This window comes from Otolemur garnettii, unplaced genomic scaffold, assembly GCF_000181295.1.
Source record: "Otolemur garnettii isolate 467f Iridium unplaced genomic scaffold, OtoGar3 scaffold00187, whole genome shotgun sequence".
In the NCBI taxonomy this organism is placed as follows: Eukaryota; Metazoa; Chordata; class Mammalia; order Primates; family Galagidae; genus Otolemur; species Otolemur garnettii.
Genome location: NW_003852582.1, coordinates 532,185 through 553,836, shown reverse-complemented (window position 1 = coordinate 553,836; position 21,652 = coordinate 532,185). Strand labels below are relative to the sequence as shown.

The 21,652-nt window shown below is 33.8% G+C and overlaps 1 protein-coding gene across 1 annotated transcript in view; it reads right to left on the bottom strand.

Moving 5' to 3' along the window:
- Positions 1-21,652, bottom strand: part of UBR3 (ubiquitin protein ligase E3 component n-recognin 3 (putative)) — a 223,553-nt gene that overhangs the window by 52,068 nt on the left and 149,833 nt on the right. The window contains exons 24-29 of the mRNA XM_023507551.1: positions 21,371-21,520; positions 19,522-19,655; positions 13,829-13,939; positions 9,965-10,165; positions 8,766-8,902; positions 2,184-2,269 (exon numbers count right to left, since the gene is read on the bottom strand). Of these exons, the coding sequence (XP_023363319.1) occupies positions 2,184-2,269; positions 8,766-8,902; positions 9,965-10,165; positions 13,829-13,939; positions 19,522-19,655; positions 21,371-21,520 (819 nt within the window). The remainder of the gene's footprint in view (positions 1-2,183; positions 2,270-8,765; positions 8,903-9,964; positions 10,166-13,828; positions 13,940-19,521; positions 19,656-21,370; positions 21,521-21,652) is intronic.

Here is a 21,652-nt window from a genome sequence, read left to right as displayed (position 1 = left end):
TTAAAACCTTTCCTGACTAAATAAACCGTCAATTTCATCAAGAAGCTGTGATGAACAGGATTCCAGGTGAGTGGTATTCCTAAAATGTTTGAAATAAAGGTTCTCTTTCCATGTGCTTTATTAGTGCAACATTTTCTCACTCATTCTCCCCAAAGATATGAAGGGAAAACACTTTAAAAATAATTTACAAGGCACTAACAGCAATAAATGGGAAAAAGAAAATACTATTACATAAGGAGTCGCTAGAAAAAGGACAAAATTTTTTGCATAAGAATACCACTGGAATTTGGGAAATAATGAGATATTTCCTCCAAAATATCACCAGTTTAAGTTCTAGTATTCAACTTAAAATAGTTTTGAATTAGATTTGAATAAGTAATCAATACATAAAATGTTCATACCCTTGTAAGAGAGTGGGATTTTATACAACATACAATATATTCTATATACATTACTTATAGGGCTGCTTTTATTAAGATAAATAAGATATAAGCAACTGAATAATAATAATAAAGCATATAAAAACTAAAAATAATATTAACTTATATTTAGGATAAACTTCATCATGCCCTTTCCCATACTGACACAGAAAATATACTCTCTTAAAAAAGAAAAAAGAAACAAAAGTCTGGAAGTACCTATCAATTTAATAATTTAAATTAAAATTGAGTCTGGTAACTGCCGTGATTGCCAGAAAAAATCCAGAATTTTCAGGATTCTGGATAAATTCATCATTTACAAGTCTCTGGATAAATTTAAGTGCCTCCAAGAAAAAATAAAGTAGATTTTTTAAACATAAAACAGAAATCCCTGTATGAAACACTTTCTAATACAATAGTTTCTAGAATATTATCAGCCAATGCCAAACATGAATTAAGAATAATTTACAAGAAATAATAAATTATATAACTGAAATGATAGCATCTACTTATTCAAATAGATTAGAAACTAAAATTCCTATGTGTTAACTTTCACTTTAAAACATACTACTACAACACTGAGTATAAATAGTTTAAATATATGTACCAAGATATCAATGTATACTAAGTACTTGCTAAAAAATAACTTCCTAAACCTTGGTTCTAGGAATCAAATGACAGTCCAAAATAAAACATCAAGTCAGATGCAACTGATAAAAATTTTTTAAATAAGCTGAAATTTCAGTCTGTATTTCTATGTTAGAAATTTTAAGGTGTTTTTGATCATTCCTTTGCTTTAAAATCAATCCAAAATTAAGAGACAATGTTTTGAAGTTATTTCAAAAATAATATGTATTAGTAATTTTTAGTAATTACTATTATTCTAATATTTAAGAAAATGTATACCTTTTTCAAAAGAACACATTAATGTGTTTTAAACAGGTTTTACTCCCTACACCAATCACTTTAGGTAACATTCAACTCCAGTGTTATGGGGCCAATAATTGGCTATATTGTCACATTAACTAGTATTACTCCTAGTGCTCACGTTAATTCTCTAAACAATGACTAAATAGTTATAGCATCTAAACCATGCTCAAAAAACTAACTTTAAGTTTCAAATTTCTCTCTTCTCAAATATCCCTTCACAAAACAGTTGAAGGCACCATGTACAGATACATGACACAACTCCTGGGTGAGGGGCACAACTGCAACAGGGACTTTATCTAACAAATGCAAACAATGCAAACTAATCATTTGTACTCTCATATTAAACTGGAAAAAAAAGTATTGAAGAATCATGCTTATAATTTAAGCCGTGTGTGTATATATATATATATACATAAAAAAGCAAATAACCACATCAAAATATAGCATAAATATCATTTATTAATAGCAACAACATAACAGAAATCCATAGGCAACATGATCTGTCTGCATAGAAAGATTTTCTAAATTAGCTGAATGTAAAAATTCTTCAAAAGAATTTAAATTTTAGGACAAGTTTTTTATCATTGAGAATAAAATGGTGTTTTACTTTTGAAATATATAAATAAACCTGACCGATTAGTATGACATTCATTTATTGAACAATCATAGTCTAGAAAGAGATATGCACGTGATTCTTCTAAATGTAAGATATTGAAGTATATATAACATAAACAGAATTTGAAAATACACCAAAAGACCCTTTTGCCTGTATATGCTTTCAAAAATGACATAAACAAAAATTTCTTTTAAAATCTAGCACTATTTAGTACTTACTTAAACAAGATCTCTTGCCAGCTGTGCTTGCACCACCTGAACATAAATTGCCTCCTCGATGAATCAATTCAAGTTCCAAATTGGTTCTGTAAGTAATGTTTTATAATTAGGCTTAGTCACTAGGGTAAAGAGAGTCTTTTTATTTGCTTTATTGACATGTCTGAATCAACCTAAATAATAAAGTTCTTCTTATTAATTTCAAAAGTACAGTTTATATGGTATCAGTAATACTATTTTATCTAGTATTTAAGAAATTTAAAAACCAGTTTATCCATCCTTAACTTATATGTTCATATTTTATACCTGCAAAAAAGTACACACGTCATGGTTTTATTATTGTAAAGTCCCAACTGTTGGCAAATGTTAAAAACTAGGCCTTAAGGAAAAAAGCATGTTTCATGAACCTGCCTAAGAATCTGATGAAAGAATCTGTACTCCAACTGTCAGCCACTGGGTAGGTATTTACTCCCGTATAAAACACAAGGGCATACCAATTTTTCTATCAGAGAAATTATTATCACTCACTGAAGCTTAGTCGGCTTCTGGAAATTAATATTAAGAAACAAAATCCCTAATAGTAAAGTAGCTATGAAAAATACATATAATGAACAGCAGTCTCTTTTAGACTTCTAAAATTATAATTTTATTAAAATATACTGTATAACTTGACATGGCTAAACATCAGTATTATCACATGGATCTGAAATGGAAAGTATTTAGCAGGGATAAGCTTACATAAAAGCAATAAATAACAATTAGACACTTCAAAAATGAATACAGAATCTAAAGATTTACTCAAAAATAGTAAAACAAAAAACTCAGTTATGCCAAAATAAAAACTGAGATTTAGATTACATTTTTCTTCAGTAGTTACTAATAAACTTAAATATACCTTTATTTTTTATAACCCAAACTGAATTAACTACTTTATATCCAAGATATGCATTTGAAACTAATAGTGAGATATCCTCCCTTTAAAAAAAAAGGCAGTTTCAAGCTTACTTTTTGCAAGTGAACTCAAGAAAAGACTGTTATCCTATTTCATTTAAAACAAACATTATTAATTGGTTTGGTTGCATTTTGAACATAGAATGTTTTGAAATGATATTTTCATATATTTACTTATAAACACAAACTAATATTCCTAAGTCTGTACATTTGCCATCCATTTCTAAAGGAATGCTTTAATTCTCTCTACTGGGCCTGGGGTGGGGGGTGGGAGAAGCAATTTAACATTGATAATGTTCCTGCTCAGAGCTCCATCTGGTTGCTGCTGATAAGGGCATCTGTGTGACAAGGGAATTTTCCACCCTTCAGGCGATTTGCATTGCTCACTGAACTTCTAAAAACCTACCAGCAAGGAAGCAGGGACAAGGATTTCATATTAGTGGACAGAAAGCAAGCGGAGACCAGCATGTGTTCCTTCATCAAGGGAATATAAATGAGATCAATACATTTTGTTTTCACAAATCTTCCGTTGCCTAATCTGTAGAAAAAAATTAATGGCTATATTCTCTTATGAAAACTAAGATTTCCTAGATAGCACTTTATAGAGAGCTAACCAGAAATATGAACAATTCTTACAAATGAATGTCAGAACCAAAATGTCAACATTTCATCATATTTGAAAAATTATTCATTAAAATATAAATATAAGAACAATTCTGTTTATTCAATCACCAGACATGAAACTTCACAGGATGACAAATATATTATTAGGAATTTCATTTTAAAGAATACTTGGGGAAAAATATAATAAATCTAAATAATTATTTCATATTATAGTCAGATGATCTCTTACATAACACTTCTTCTGGATTAAAAAACAAAAACTGGCTAACCAAAGGGCTACTGTGTAATATTAATAGTATCTAGGATTTTAATATTTTTTTGATTTTAATATTTTTAATATTAATTTTTTCTTTTCTTTTTTTTTAAAGATGGGGTTTTGCTATGTTACCCAGGCTAGATTTGAACTCCTGGGCTCACGCAATCTTCCTGCCTCAGCCCTCGGAGTAGCTGGGATTACAGGCTATATGCCACCTTGCCCAGCAATATCTAGGATTTAAAAAATCAATACTGCCCTAACTCTTAACTTTTTCCATTTCATTCATATGAAAATTGATCCTTTGAGACTTAGTAGAGTATAAAACAAACAAATGGTTCATGCATTCCATATCTATATTTCCTCACTGTTGAAAATCCCAGCACGGTATTCCCTACCATCATCTTCCCAAATGGATGATGCAAAAAATAAAGATATGCCAGAAGTGGGAGTTTTGAGGTTTTTTTTTTTCCTTTGAGAAAAGGAGCCTTGAGCCTCAAGCTGTCGCCCTGGGTAGCGTGCCATGGCATCACAGCTCACAACTCCTCTGCTTAAGGTATTCTCCTGCATCAGCCTCAAGAGTAGCTGGGACTACAGGTGCCCACCACAACACCTGGCCATTTTTTGGTTGTAGTTGTCATTGTTTAGCAGGCCCCACTGGGCCAGATTCAAAGCCGCCAACTCTGGTGTATGTGGCTGACGCCCTAGCCACTTGAGCTTATAGGTGCCACCTGAGTTTTTTGTTCTAACGTAAAAGTGGACTTGCCTATATTTTGTAAGACAGTAATAGTAAAAGTTAGTTTCAAAGAAAAAAGGAATGATGAGAAAAGACTGCTTAATGTCTATCATGGTGGCCACCTAGATATATTGGTATATCCATATAAAAACGCCTCTAACTATGCTCCAATTTCTTTTTGCATGACCAAATTCTGCTCTGCCCTCAACCCTCCTTTGACACTAATTTCTAATTTCAGAGCTATAATTTGAAAAATAAACGTGTATATATGCACACAGACACTCATATACACATTGGTATAGCAGAAAGGGTAAAAGCTCTGGAAAAAGATCTAGGTTAAAGGCCTGCCTGAGCCTACTACTTACTGGTTGAGCAAGTTTCTCAATTTCTCCAAGGAAAACTTTCCACAGCCTATTTATATAAGATGTAACTCAAGTTCTGACTTCTCCAAGAAGCTTTCCTGGGACAGGAAAGAAGGACTTCTGCATACTTTATATTTCAATTTTTTTCCTTTGAGACAGAGCCTCAAGCTGTCACCCTGGGTAGAGTGTCGTGGCATCCCAGCTCACAGCAACCTCAAACCCTTGCACTTAAGCTATTCTCTTGCCTCAGCCTCCCAAGTAGCTGGGACTAAACGTGTCCCCCACAATGTCACAACAGTTGTCATTGTTTTGGGTTCGAACTTGCCAGCTGTGGCTGGTGCCATAACCACTGTGCTACAAGCACCAAGTCCAGTTATAACTATTAATTATTAATGTGCTAAAAAAAAAAATCATGGGAACTAACTGTTTTGCTATGTCACCAATTATAAGATTCTCTTTATGCCTTGCAGTTTCTTTTCTTTCTTTTGCTGACCTTTTCTGTTCCTTTAAACCCAGCAGTGAACCCAGAAAAACATAAAATAAAAAATAAGAAGAAGAAGAATTGTTTTAGGAAAGCATTTTTACTTTTTAAAAGGATTCATAATTTGGTGTTTTAGTAAGTATGCTTTTGTTTTGAACACAATTAGTTTACAAAGTCTAGGCTTATAATGTTTCATCTTGTTTCCATTTTTCTCACTATATACAAAAGCCAAGTGCTACCCACCAATATTTCTAGGCTAACTTGGGTCCAAAAATCAATTAACTGAAATTCATGTTATTTGTTATTTCAAGAAAGAAATAATGAATTTTGCTGAAGAAAGTTTTCTTCTCCAAAATTAACTTTTCATTTGAATGACTGATACTTGGAATAGAATGGAAATTTTAGAAATACATTAATACTTGGATGTAGTGATTTTAATTAATTTTAAAGTTAATTTAATTTTAAAAGATATTAATATTTTATTTTATTTTGAGACAGGGTCTCATTCTGTTGCCCAGGCTAGAATGCTAGGTGTCATCTTAGCTCACAGCAACTTCAACTCCTAGGTTCAAGCAAACTCCTGTCCCAGCCTCCCAAGTAGCTAGGACTACAAGTACCTGCAACAACGCCCAGCTAATTTTTTCTCTATTTTTAGTAGCAATGGAGTCTCGCTCTTGGCTCAGGCTGGTCTGGAACTCCTGAGCTCAAGCAATCCTCCCACCTCAGCCTCCCAGAGTACTAGAATTACAGGCATGAGCCATCATGCTTTCCTCAGAAAAACTTCCAAGGCTTCACCATGCAAATAAAATTAAAAGCAAAAAGATATATACTGTCCTATAAAATAACCGAAAAACTCCAAACCCCACCAGAAATACTTTGCTTTTAAGTATCAAAAGTATACACTCCCTGAAGAACAAACAAAATTACTTACCCAGCTGGGAGAAATTCAACTCTGAGAAACTAGGGTTTATCTCACTCAAAATACTAACACAAAATGCAAATAAATATGACAGTTCTAATAAATTATACATTTAGGAATCATTACATTTAATTCAAAAGTTAAATAATTCAAAGTTTATTGCTAAAATTTTTACTTAGATATTTACACACCATTAAAGATTTTAATGCTCGCCTTTTAGGAATAAATATTTCTGTAATCATAAGTATTTATGAAATAAATTGTACGTTAGGCATATAATAAATATAAAGACCTTGTTCCTATTTTGAGAAAATTACATCCCATTAAAACAGGAAATAACACACTTTTTCCTTTAATTCATGTTTTACCCATTTGTGAGTCACTTTGGTTTTTTTTTTTTTTTAATGACTAAGTAAAACATAAGAAAGGGTGCACAACCACACTGGGAGAGAAATGTCCTAGGTAATTACAATCAAAGGATAATAAGGTTTTTAAGTTTTATATACTTTCACTTTCAGAATCATTATGTTATTGCTTTTTTAGGGTTTATCATGAGGCATCTGAAAAAAATGAGAGGAGGGAATATGTTTTCTGTTTCTCTACTTACATCCTTAAAAAAACATTTCATATCTGTCCCTACTCCCACTTCTCTAAAAAATAGAAAACCAATATGTTTTGATCTAAATGATCTCCCATGATCACTACAAGCTATATTCTATAATTTATTTATATGTAATATTTAAATCAAGAAATAGAAAAAAATCAGGAAATAGGAGTGTAAAACTTCTACATTATATTTAAATCAAACTATTAAATTTATCATACTATAGGAAAATTCCATGTACCAATCATTTCCATTTCAATCAGAATTTTCTAAGGTCAACAACATTAATAAAATCAATCCATAAATAGATGAGCAACATAAATGTGTTTGTGTGTATGTATACATATATACAGCATGAATGAATTTGGTGTACATCCAAACTAATGCTATAATCACAATATTGTATAGAAGTTCTGTCAAACCCTGAAACTCTGGCAAAATTGAGCTATATGTATTCAGTTTTCACATAAAGTGTCTTTTATTACAAGACTGTAGTAACTGTTAGCTCTCTAGGAATAAAATATTAATTAACTGTTATATCTCCATCTAAAGCATTCTGGATAAACAAAAACAATAGTCAAGGACTATATAGTCTAGAAAGTTCCTTTCCAATCCATCAGATCCTTTTACATCAACCCATGTCCGACATTTGCAGTCTTAGTACCCTGTGCTCTACGAGTGGGGCAGAGAGAACAGCCATAATGAACTGCATGCATAATGGATCCTACAAAAGTCAAATGCAGGAGGAATAATAAGTGAAAAAACACTAGCTCTTAACTCAGGAGATGTGAATTCTAGTCCTACTCTACCACTAACTGGCTGCATGACTTCAAGTCTCATTATCTCTCTAAATCTCTCTAAATCTCTCTAGACCTATACTCTACCACCTAGACAAAATATGAAGTATGCTTCCAGAGATATTGGGGCTACAATATCAGTTTTGATAGAAGGTATTTACAAGTTTCTAATTGTGTCCCCTATTTTCCTCTTTTATGATTCTCCATATACACTCAATTAAGTTCCCTAAGATTCCTATTTGGAAGTATTCTTTACAAAATACAATCAATTAGACTAATCTTTCCTAATGTGAAAGATGAGAAACATGTATTTCTTTGAGTCCCCTACTCACTACAAACAGAGGTTTAAGAACATGCCTAATCTCTTACCTCCTCTCTATATCTGATTTTCTGAACTGCTTGTAGTCTTCTAGGATATTACTAGATCTTTCACTATGAAACAAACAAAATAAATTCTTCTACTTCTTACAGTTCTTATTTTTTCATAAATCAAAGTGGTTAACAAACTATAATGCTTTAGTTCTCAGTATTATCATTTTTGACAAGTCTCCATATATAATACTCACATGCTCTGAGGTACATATCTGCCCCAAAATATTAATAACATACTTTCCCCCCATATACTATAATGCATAATATAACACTTACCAAATATTTCATTACAATAAAAACTCTTGAGGAAATAAAGGAAAGCTGCACATGTATACTTCTCCTAGGAGATACTAAAACTAGCCATAATTTCAACCAACATTAAAAATATGCATTCTTTCTTTAAAGAAATATAAATGGCAATAAAGACTTATCAAGCAATAAAACTATTAATAAGTAAATGCCAAAGTATATATTATATAAACCTACCTTGCAACGGAGTACATAAAGAGAAAATCATTGTCTGGTGAGCCTGGGGTCTTGCTATAGTCTCTGTATTTCTTCTGAGTAGTATTTTTTATATCTTTCATTACAGATTCCATTTCTTTACTTAAGTTGGTTTCAGACTATAAAAAATGAAAACATACATATAAAGTTCATATTCAATTTATTTGATAATAGTCTAAAACTAAAATGTTTATCACATAAACATACAGGATATTAAAGTCTAAAAGTCAAAACAAATATAACATTATCCACTATAAACATACTTAGTACACAAAGATAAAACCAATCAAAAAATAATTTCTCTTACAAAGTGATATTTTATTCTAATTCTATACTGTAACTGATTAAGCATATTTTAAACACATAAAAACTTAAGTTTACCAAAAAAAAAAACCAACACAGATTCTAAAATTAGTCTTCACTTGATAAAGGCAACTGCCAGGTAATGACTCTTTCTAGATTTAAAGTGTACACTTCTGTTTCAAAAGTCAAATATTCATAATTTTCATACATCTGTGACATAAACCAGAGATCATGCAGTAAATGTACAATGAAGGTAAAATAGTTTAAAAATTTAAATCAAATAAATCCTACTTGATGGGGTAAAAGATTTGTTCACTTATACCAAATCCCACACTAAAAGGAGATTGGCTTATTGTGAATGGTTCAATCAATTACACAATATTTTATCTCTCTAATACATACACAAATGTGTGTATGTAAATCTATCCTAATTCTAATATATTTAATGTATACAATTTTTAAATTATTAGATTGTGCTTTATATTGCAAGGTGTATTTTATACACACACACAGATACATATATAGCTTGTCTGTTTTGCTTTGCTTTTAAATATTTGAACATCTTAGAAGAGCCTAACCATATCTAAGCATGTAGGAGTTCTGGATCTGTACATAACAGTAGCATTAAAACTGTAACAATTTAGACTAAGAATATTGCCCTTTAAGTATAGGGCTGAAACAAAAAAAGTATAGCCTTTGATAATAATTTGTTCTATTACTTTCACTTAATCACAAAGAGAAAAACCGCTAAAAGCAATTTCTACTAAATGTATAAATGTCCAGAGAAATTTATAAACTGTTGGTAAACTGAATGCAAATGAAAGCTGAAAACCAGAATGGAGTTAACCAGGGTATTTCTGCCTTACACTGATGCTTACTGGGAAAGCTCCCGGTCGTCCCTGCAGCTCCTCCACTTCCTTCATGAGATCTTGTATGTTTCTGTTGCTAGGACGTTGCCAAAGGTTATTTTCAATATTGCTTCCAGGATAACAAGGAAGAACACTATTAGCAAATTGCCTACAGAGGGGACATGTGAATTCTCCTTTGTCCACTGAAAAGCCCTGAAGAACCTGGTCATTCTAAAAGATGAAAGAAACATGCAGATGTATGATGCACACATTTAAAGAAAACAAAAATTACACCACCACATTTTATTTTTTTACACATTTTATAGTAAGTTAATGAATCATACCAAAAAATGTATCTCATAATGTCTAATGTATCTCATAAAGAAAGTCTCAAATCATTTAACTGTTGAAGCTTACCAAATCACTTTTTACATCATAGCAATTATGTAACACTTGACCTCACCAATGAACTGAGTATTTCAGTTTTTTCTCAGTATGAAACATTCAGATAAAGACATAATATGAGACATGGATTTAAAATAAAGAATAACTCAAAAAGGAGGCCACATTAAAGTGGATCACAGTCTTCTCACCTCAGCCATATTTTCTTAATCTTAGATGTTGAGTCCATAAGTGACTACTAAACAGAATATCCCAGTGCCCATGGTCTTTGATATACAATAGATAGCTTTTGAGAGTAAATTAAGCCTTAAGAAAATGACACTTCTAAGATGTCTAACCGCTGAACACAATGACTGGACAACTGATTTTATGCTCATTTCACTGTATGTTGTTGTATCTCAAGTACTTTAAAAGAACTGAATTTTATTTTTTTACTTTTTGACATTCATTTTTTAAGTCCTTAAAAATGTAAAAACATATCTTCTTCATTTCAAGCCTTAAAAGACTTACTAACCCCCATCATGTGCCATATGCAGTGCCAGGTAATGAAGAGTTAAGATACATTTTCTCCTATTAATGTACTCACAATTTAAAAGCAAAATTAGACAAATAAGTTATAGTTTGATATATGCAACAAAAGAGGAGGCTTCCCAGAGAAGGCGACTGTGAGCTACATTTTTAGGATATACATAAAGATTGTACAAGGTTACAGCATGGGTCCTAGTCACCAGAAGAACATTCTGTGTTAAGCTTCCCTACAGGATTATTTAATTCCACAGAAGAATGCTGTCTTCCTCCTTGCTGAAGCCTCCCCAGAAACCCTTTCAACTCCTCCTCCCATATACCTCACACCTCATTATCCTAATCTCCAGTGCTGGTCTGAAATCATTACTCCTGCATTCTCTTGTCTCTGTGGTTCAAGTCACCCCATGCCCTCAACTACTGAAGACTTTGGTACCTAGATTAGGTTTTGTGGGGTTTTTTGGGGTTTTTTGTTTGTTTGTTTGTTTGTTTTTGTTTTTTGCAGTTTTTGGCCGGGGCCAAATTTGAACCCGCCATCCCCAGGATATGGGGCAGGTGCCCTACTCCTTTGAGTCACAGGTGCTGCCCCTAGATTAGCTTTCTTCATCACTCCAAGTCCTGCTATTCTCCTACGCAACTTCAGTGTACATGTGAACAATCAATCTTATACATATTCCCCTTTGCTCCTTGACCTCATCAATTCCTCTGGCTATGATGTCCACTCTACTCCAGTATCTGTTACCATGACCATACTCTTGTCCTATAATGAAATGACCCAAAATTGTTCTGTCTGTGAAAATACTAAATTCGAACACCTTACATGCTATCTATCAACTCCTATCTCCTTCACTCCCTTCTTTTCTTCCCAGTTCATCAGGCCTATCCCATACACCATGTCTACACACCATAATCTATTACTTCAAAAATTCTTGGCAATATTTCCACCATTCTTGTCTAACAAAACCTTCGTACAAAATTAATACAATGTGCCTTCTCCAAATCTGCACTCAAACTGAGTGCTATCAGAAAAATATACCTTCTTGCTACAAACTATTTCCAACCTCAACTGAGCCCTGAATATTGCCTGGCAATCTTTCTCCAACATCCTAGGAAGCACTCTCTCACCTAATTCCAAAGCGGTTTTTCAAACCACCTCCTCACTTGTCAAGTCCCTCAACTACCCCACCCCTGCTCCTTTTAATCTAAGACTATAAGGCTATACGTCCTCCTTCAGTTTCCTGCCTTCTTCGGAACATTTATAATAATAAATCCCATCAGTCCTATTTACTTTCTTTTTACCCTCTTTGCTAATCTCTCCTAATTTGCCTCCCAAACACATCACTGCATGAACTAATGTACACAACATCTAATGTGAGACTTTGTTATTCTCAGTCCAGATCTTTTGATGATCACTGTGTCTCCGCTTGACTACTTCTTCCCCCTCAGGCTCCATATGCAACCTCACACCTTCTATATATATTTATTTCAAATATACAACCTCCTCCCCATCTCTACCACCATGACTGAGACCAAGCCACCATCACCTCTTACCTCCTAAATGATACTACTACATTCATTCTTACCCCTCCGTAATCCCTTCTGTACACAACTGTCACAATGACTTTTTCTAGATATGTCATATCTCTGCTTAAGAGCCTTTAATGGGTTTATCTAAAGAATTTCTAAAAAATTCCTATTTCCTATTTAAAAATAGAAAAGTAGCCAATGTACACAATGGTAATATGAAACCAACAGATAAACAACTATACCCCCACATAAAAGAAAAACAAAATTAAATTCAAATCGGGGGGAAGAGGAGAAGGACGGGGTATTGGTAAGCTCTTACCTAATGGGTACAGTGTAAGGGTATACAGCATACCCTCTGGGTGAAAGGCTCAACTTTACCTAACAAAAGCAAACAATGTAACCTAATCATTTGTACCCTTATATGAATCTGAAATAAAAAACAAAACAAAACAGAAGTCCAAATTCTTTAACTGGACCCCACAAGGCCCTTTATAATCTAACTCCTAACAGAAAAGATAGTAAACTAAAGATACAGACAAAACAAGAGTTACCTACTGATAGATGGATCAAGGCCTTTGAGGTGCTGAGTAGAAAAGAACACTGGAGTACAGAGTACAGAGTTATTCCTGAACAGACGAAGGAATACTACCTCAAAGAGTAGGAAGGAAGGATTAATTGGACTGTGGAATCATTTATCAGGGAATACAAAAACAAAGCAGGAAGCCAAGGGAGTATGTGACAGGAGGTGCTGTTTTCTTGGTGACTTGGGAAGAGACAAAGGGATAAAAAGAAACAGATTTTGGGTCTAGGGGAAGAGCCTAGGATAGGGCAGGCGAAGGTCTGGAATAGCTGCTGAAAGGAACAAGAGAGAGAACTGATCAAAGACAGGTAAAAGAATTGAGAGGCAGTATTTACAGCCCAAGAACCTAGTCTAAGTCTGCAAATTGGTGATACGAGTTCACTAGGTTTTATGATTAATCTGCCAAAGGAAGCAGATTAGATGAGACTGACAGTAAGTGCAGAACGGGCACAGCACAAGAAAGTGAGGCTAGAACAGAGCGAACACCCCAGGAAAAATGCAAAGGAGTAAAGGACTAGAGATCTAGAGATCTTGATGCCAGAGGCAAAACACACTAATGGGAGTGAAAATAAGAGAATGTGCAGAATTATTACCTAATAAGATGATATGGTAGCATATTAAAGCTTAATATTTTAGAACAAGAGTAGCAACATCTGAACTGCAGCCATGGAAGTCAGTCGCTAAAGCAAAGTAAAAAAATGAAAATCCCTCAAGTCAAAGAGAACAAGGAGGCTGGATCATTTATATGGTGATCAAAATCACTCAAAATGATAAATGTATATATTGTTAAATGTATATATTGTAAAAAAGATTAACTCCTCGAAAGATATATGCTATTTAGAAATTTTTTTCAGTCAACTTACCCGTAATGATTCCATGTAAGATTTATGACAATCTATATGCAATGTGTGGCCACAGGTTTGTACATAAACACCTCCTTCCCAGCCAATTGAAACTGCTAAGAGACATGAACTCTTCAAAAACAAAAGATAAATACAATTAGTTTTTTAAAAGTATAAACATTTAAATATATCCACATAAACCTCTGCATGATTTCATATTATTATCTTAACAGAGTTTCTATTTTTGTGATATAAATTAACACCCATCTAGACAGCCCTGAGGCTGTCTAAAACTAGCATATCATAAAGTTTTTTAGTTCCCAAATATCTATGCTCATAATCAAGAAGAACAAATATGATGTACTAGCATTTCTCCACCCCATAAAATGTAAGTTTTCAATACTATACCGTAGTCTGTGTAAACTATACTACTGTTGATCACTTAGCCTGTTCTATACAGTACTTAATCTCACTGTGATATCTAACGTTAACTTCTTAAAATGCGTACTTCCCTAGCTTTCCCTAATGCTACTACCTCTTGGCTTTCTTCCTTATCTGTTTTTCTTAGGCCTCCTTCCAAGATTCTTCTTTTTTCACCTCCCCCTTCAATGTTTATATTCCTCAAAGTTCTATTCTCAGTGCTACTCTCTCTCACTAAAACTATTCTCTCACACGATGTAATCAGCTATTTCTACTCTGACAGCCTGGATCTCTTGCCTGAGTATTTGATACAAAAACTCAGGTGCCAAACAGAAATCTCCACTTTAATGCTCCTCAGATAACACAAAATCAGTGTCAAAAACTTAGCTTGTTGTCTTTTTCCTCTGGGTTTAAAACTCCACAATCTATTTAGTCACTAAGTTAAGTCATTCTATATTACATCTTTACCTTCATAATATAATCTCAGTTCCTTAACCACATGGATTCTATCTCTTAAGTAACTCATGATTTTGGCCTCCCTTCTTTATTCCCACTATACCATTCAAGTGTACATTGCCTGGAGTGGGGAGAGGGGTTCTGAAACAGTTTAACTGGTCTCCTTTACTCCAATTTCTTCTATGATTTACCTATCTAGTTATGAAAACAACCCAAAATATACGTCTCAATATTTACAAGGGTTTAACATAATACACAATAAAGAAAGGACTCAAGCTATGTAAGCAAACTACATACCCTTTTGAAATTTGTTTTAAAAGGTAATCACGTTTATCTCCTCCTTCTCTTCTACCTTCAACTTCTCTTTCTCTGCTAATTCCTCCCTCTCAACCAATATACAGGTGTAAGACTTTTTCTCTTAAAATCTCTTTCTTGGAATTTTAACTATTTGGCCTCTGTCAAATGACATTTAGGCCTGAACCTGAATTCACCCTCTAAAATCTATAGTAAATAGATGGGCAGGCCAGAGTGATATGGGGCACAAGATCTAACTTGAGTGATAGTAGATGATGAATGATTTGAGAGTCATCAAATAAGCATGTTCTTATAATACTCCAAAAACTAATAAACCTTTAAATTTAATTTTTATGTTGGAAATTTATACATTATAATGTAAGATGACCAAATGATCTTTAAATAATAGCAAACAGTTCCAACATTAAATCACAACTCTTCCTGAGTATCTGAAAGTTGAAAATACCATATTGCATGGTAAAAAATGACTTCCCAGCAGATTTGAAGACACGCAACAGCACAAATCAAATATTCACAGCAGGTGAGCAAGTTTCTACTGTTACAAATCAGAACAACAACAGGAGGCCTGTTCATTTCTGTTTTATGTTTTGGAGATGCTTGATATAGAAGCAGATTTGGGTATTACATCATTTTAGAATGGTTGGCAGTCAGTTAATAAGCAAACTGCTCTCTGGCATGGTTCTATAAAAATGTAATTAATCATTATTTTTAATAAACAAGTTAGCCTTTAAAACTGAAAACAATGTTTTTTATGTAACTGTTAGATATCTTGAGTTAACTAGAGTCAAAAAAGGTGGTAAAACACTAATATGAAACTAATTTTTTAGGAAGACTTTACCAATGTGCCTACCTCCCACTGTACTAAATACTTGACAATGAATCTTCATAATCTCAATATTTATTAAAACCTCATACAGTAGTTATCCCTTTTTACAAGAGAGAATAAAAACTTTATGAAGACCACCAAGCTGTAAGTGATAGAGCCCAAGTTCAAACTCAAGTCTACTTTACTACAATGGCTCATGTTTTTCCCTTCTACCATGTTGTTATCTCCCACATAGAATACTGCTGGCTTCTACAGTGGATGTACTGTCTTATATAACAAAAATGACATACATCAACTCTGTAAAATGCATACAATTGATATGAAAAGTGCAGAATTTACACAGTTTAATTCGATAATCAGTATCAGTACTCATTGACAGTTATTCTTCCATTCTATACAGTTGGTTCTGACTACTGAACTCTGGAAGTCTTAGTAATAGTAAGAAATCCAATAAGCATCTACAATACACATACCATGTTCTAGCCCTTGAGAGGGCTATAAAACCACCATAAGAAAAGGTAGTAGATCTCCAGATGGATAAAGTCCAGGGAATATGCTATCTATACATAAAATAAATATTATGAAAAGTACACAAAAGTAATGATGTAGGAAAAAATATCCCACAATCACTATCAGAAACACAACAGAGTCCGATCCAATTCAGATTTCAGTTCAGAGCCTTTCTATAAAAAGACTTTTTCCAGAAATGAGTAACTAACTACGGGCTGCAAAAAAGAGATACTCTATCTTTTCTTTCCTTTATTAGATTTCTCCTTGCTTCAAAATTATTATGCTCTTAAGTCTTAATTGTATCTTGAATAAATGAAAAAAAATGTCTATTTTGTTCTGGGTTTCATCTTAACCCATTTACCCTAAATTAGTTCAAACTGATAAAATTAAAGCCAGGATGATGACAAGAAAAGAAAATCTAAATAATGTAGCAAATTTCTGTAAAAGCAGAACATAATTTTTTAATTTTCTTTAAAAAGAAAATATTGATTGGTCTCATCAATAAGGTAACATATGTACCCTACAAAAAATTCAAAGAAACAATGAGAAATCTGGGTGTGTGCATGTATATGCATCAATACACACACATATTTGGCAGCCGCTTTTACAAAATAACCATAATTTCATTTTAAGCCTCTGGAAATAAATGGAGGCATGGCACTCATTACCTAACCAAGTTGCCTTACAAGGACAGTCCTCCTAAATGGGCTAGCCTGAATATTAAAAACATCAGTTTACATTTATATTGACTTGTATTACATGCAAAGTGATCCAAAGGAACGTGTAACCTGTGGGTTACTGCCAGAAAGACCATTATCAACCCTGTTTTACAAATGAGTAACCTGAGATTTAAAGTGTTTAATGGATTTGGTCAAGCTCACATTCCTCAGAAATGGAAGAATCAGGACCAGAACCTAGTTTTTCTTGTCTAAGATTCTATAAGATAACTACCCTAATTAGAGCCATTAGCTCAAAAAGCAACCACAGACCATCTCCCTAGTAGAAAGGAGTAATTCTACTCCTGGCTCTTACTATCACTATATCAGTGACTGTTATTCTAATTAAGTATTCTATCTTCTACCTATCCTACCAATTTCTTCCATTTAAACCAGTGGATTTACAGGCAAGGAAGAAGTTCTACTTGGAAATCTATCCAGATAATCATCTGGATCACCTCACAAAGCTAACTGAAAATAATGCTTTACTTTGTATTTTAAATATTTTAAGCTGCTATCAAACGTTTACTTAATTCAAGATACAGTATATCCAAAACAATATAAGACAAAGGAAATCTCAGTGGATAATCTACTCAAAAAATATCACATATGATACAGAAATTTTTTAAAGTTAACAACATTGCTCCTACTAAATAAAAAAACTTTACCTTTAAAGCCTTGAGACATTTCTGAATAACAGAGCCCCTCTAGATGCAAAAATTTGGAAAAAAAAAAAACTACCAAGTTCACAAGAAGTCATAGAAGACAAGAATCAAATCTACCCCTACTTTACATTTTAAAAGTATTATGGTGAAATTTTATTGTGTATCTTTAAATGAAAGTAAATGGAGGCAAAAATCTTCAAGAAATATTCCTATTATATCTAAACATTTTTGTAGAGTTAATACTGACCACCAAGGCTTGTATGAAAGGTCTTTATTGGTGAGGGAGGGAGGCTGCAGAGCAGCACCAAGGAGGAGAGAAAAAGAGAGATAAAAAGAAAGCACATTCTTATATAGGTTCGGTTAGTGGAAGTCTCAGAATGATGACGGGATGGTAGAAGAGCCATTAGGGGCAGGTCATAAGTTTTAATTTTTCAGCAGGTAATTGGGACAGGGAGATGAGGTGAGTTTTGTGACTAGGAGATGGGCTTTCTGGGGGAGGGGCTTTTCTGGGGCAATTACCTAACAAATACAGTAAATTCTTACTTAATGTCATCCTTAATAGGTTCTGGGAAGCTGTAACTTTAAGCAAAACAATGTATTAACAAAACCAATCTTTTTTTTTTTTTTTGAGACAGAGCCTCAAGCTGTCCCCCTGGGTAGAGTGCCGTGGCATTATAGCTCACAGCAACCTCCAACTCCTGGGCTCAAGCGAGTCTCCTGCCTCCGGCTCCCAAGTAGCTGGGACCACAGGCGCCTGCCACAACGCCCGGCTATTTTTTGGTTGCAGCCATCATTGTTGTTTGGCGGGTCCAGGCTGGGGATTTGAACCCGCCACCTTAGGTGTACGTGGCTGGCGCCTTAGCCCGTTGAGCTATAGGCACCGAGCCAACAAAACCAATCTTATCCTAGTCTAATTGATATAAACAAGAGTTAAGTTCCTACAAGCATAATTGTGGTTATAAAAACATCACCAAAGTTCTAAATAGAGATCTAAAACACTCCTAATATGAAACACTGAAATGGATGTGAGCTATACACACATTTTAAGAGGATTAATAAAAACAAGTAAGATAATTATTTATCTAATTTTTGGTGATTCCATGAATGACGGTGGTAGCAGTGGTGGTGGGTTAAATCACCTACCTCTAGGCAGTTGGAAACCAAATAGTAACAAATATGCAGGCTCACTTTTGTACCAGATTGTTTATTGTCATGCACTTGTTTAAGAATTTTTATTTTATAATAATTTGTATTCATTAATTCATTAATTTAGCAACCCACTTATTCAAGTTCAGGGTCACAGGTGGCCAGAGCCTATCCTGACAGCACAGGGTGCCAGATGGGAACCAACTCTTGGGGTGGTATTGTGACAATTTAGACACACCAATTAACCTAATGTGAACATCTTGGGCATGTGGGAGGAAACCAAAGTACCCCGAGAAAACCCACAGAGACATGGGGAGAAGCAGCAAACTCCACACAGACAGTAGTAACACTAGTCAGGACTCAATTTTTTTTTCTCATCAATGTTGCAAGGAACCAACATTGAAGGAGACCACATTTTTTAAGGATCTGCTAAACTCAACATTCTACTGAACTAAATGTGTATTATCTGATATTTTAATTCATTAACAGTCTTCCATTTCTTTACCATCCACATATCAATTTTTGTTTTTCTAAGAAGCTTCCAAATTTAAAATCAGAATGCCATTTTTGGTAGGAGAAAAATATATAATACAAAGCTCAAGAGGGAAATAATCATCGATTTTGCCGACAAAAATACTATTCAACAAAGTAAGTACTTACATCCTTAAAATAACGCTGTAATAACGAAAGCCTCACATCATGAACTGCTGCACATGTATCCCAAGGGTAAATCTGCTCCTCTTCAGTGATTGGCAATTTTTTTGGCTCAACACTGTCACGGCACTGCCCCAAAACTACATTAACAACAGAGATAAAAGAACACTGAGTAACCAAACTAACCAACAAAGACTTGATTCACCAAGAAAAGTGAGTTATTACAAACTATACTAATATTTCCACTATTATAACATTTTTAAAGATCTCTTCAAAAAATGATACTCTAATTTTCTTTTGCAGAGTAAATAAAACTTCAAATTTGCCAATATTTGCTTTTTAAAATAGCACTAAAATATGAGTATGAACTCATGATAGATGGATGATGTTAGCTTTGGGTTTGTCGTATATGACCTTTATTACTCTGAGGTACAGCTAGTGTACAAAATTGTTAAAGGGGATGAAGTAACAAATCAAAGAAACTTTAAAAATATAAAATAATGAACAAATAAAAGCTTAAAATAAATAAGAACGTAAGTTTCATTAGAGTAGGGATTTTGTTTTATTTGGTTTCTTACTAGAATAGTGCCTGGTACCTAAGTGCTCAATAAATATTTGTGAAATAAATTAATGAATAAAATAAAATGACTATTTAGTATTTGGTGAAGAAGTTAAACATCAAGGGTCAATAATCTAGTAAGCTTTTCTAAGACTAGTATGGAAAAAAAAGGAACTATAAAAGCAGTCGGTATCCTCCCCCCCCACTTCCTTTTTAGTAGGCATTTCTGGTTTTGACAGCTCTAGACTAAGTCAAGAGCCATATTTGACCTCAGGGGAGTTTCCAATATTCAAAGATTTCAGGGAGTAAACACCCTTAAAAAAAAAAATCCTCTGGAGAAATATGTAATAATTTTACATTCTCTTTGCTTCACACATACTCCCATTGAAAACAGATTAAATTCAATGAGTCTAAATTGTGTAAAAGTCATCCCTGCCTGAAAATACATCAATATGGGAAAGGGTAGAATGCATTCGGACAAATTCTTCAATTTTTTTTTTTGAGACAGAGCCTCAAGGGTAGAGTACCATGACATCATAGCTCACAGCAACCTCCAACTCTTGGGCTCAAGCGATTCTCCTGCCTCCGCCTCCCAAGTAGTTGGGACCACAGGCACCCGCCACAGTGCACAGCTATTTTTTGGTTGCAGCCATCATTGTTGTTTGGCGAGCCCAGGCTGGATTCGAACCCACCAGCTCAGGTGTACATTGCTGGCACCTTAGCGGCTTGAGCCACAGGCGCTGAGCCAAATCCTTCAAAATTTTAAAATATTTTCTAAACTATGAATTGGCAAACATATCAATCCACATTCTGTTTCAAGAATTACTGCTTCCACTAGCTCTAGAAACAAGGGTATGCAACAAAATAGACTTTAAACCAAAAAAAAAAATAGAACAACAGAAAAGAAATAAGGCACAGTTGCCTGAATATACCTTACGTAAAGTAATTAGAATATTTAAACTGACAATACTTATGGGCTTAAGAAGCTTACAGATTTTAGAACAATTAAAATACCAAGAATGAACTCAGTTATTGGCCACCTAGTAATGGTGATACACCATCATAATTTAAAGAAAAAATAAGTAATAAAGTAATAAGATCTCTCTATTAAGGACTTCTTCCAGCACTCATTTCCAGAATCAGATAAAGAATCTCTGCTATTTGAATCTAAATCAATCCTTGGTACAAAGATTTATAGTTATAAATAGACAAAGATAAAACTTTCATTTAATATGTTTATTAATTTGTTGTATATAATTTAGCTTAAAAATGTTCCCATGTAAAAATTAATTTTACCTGAGGATGCTTGTAACAGTACAACCAATCCTGTAGGTCGGTCTTCAGAAGAGGGGCCACTCTGTCCACAAATAACACAGTCATACACTGCCTCAGAAACTTGTGGTTCTGCTGTGGTAATCTCCATAGGAATATCATTCTCAGGAGAATCTGAGGGAGAAAAGTTACACCTCTTAATTCTCATGGAGAAAAATCTTTCTTCAATAAAAACATACAGAAACGGCTCGGCGCCTGTGGCTCAAGCGGCTAAGGCGCCAGCCACATACACCTAAGGTGGCGGGT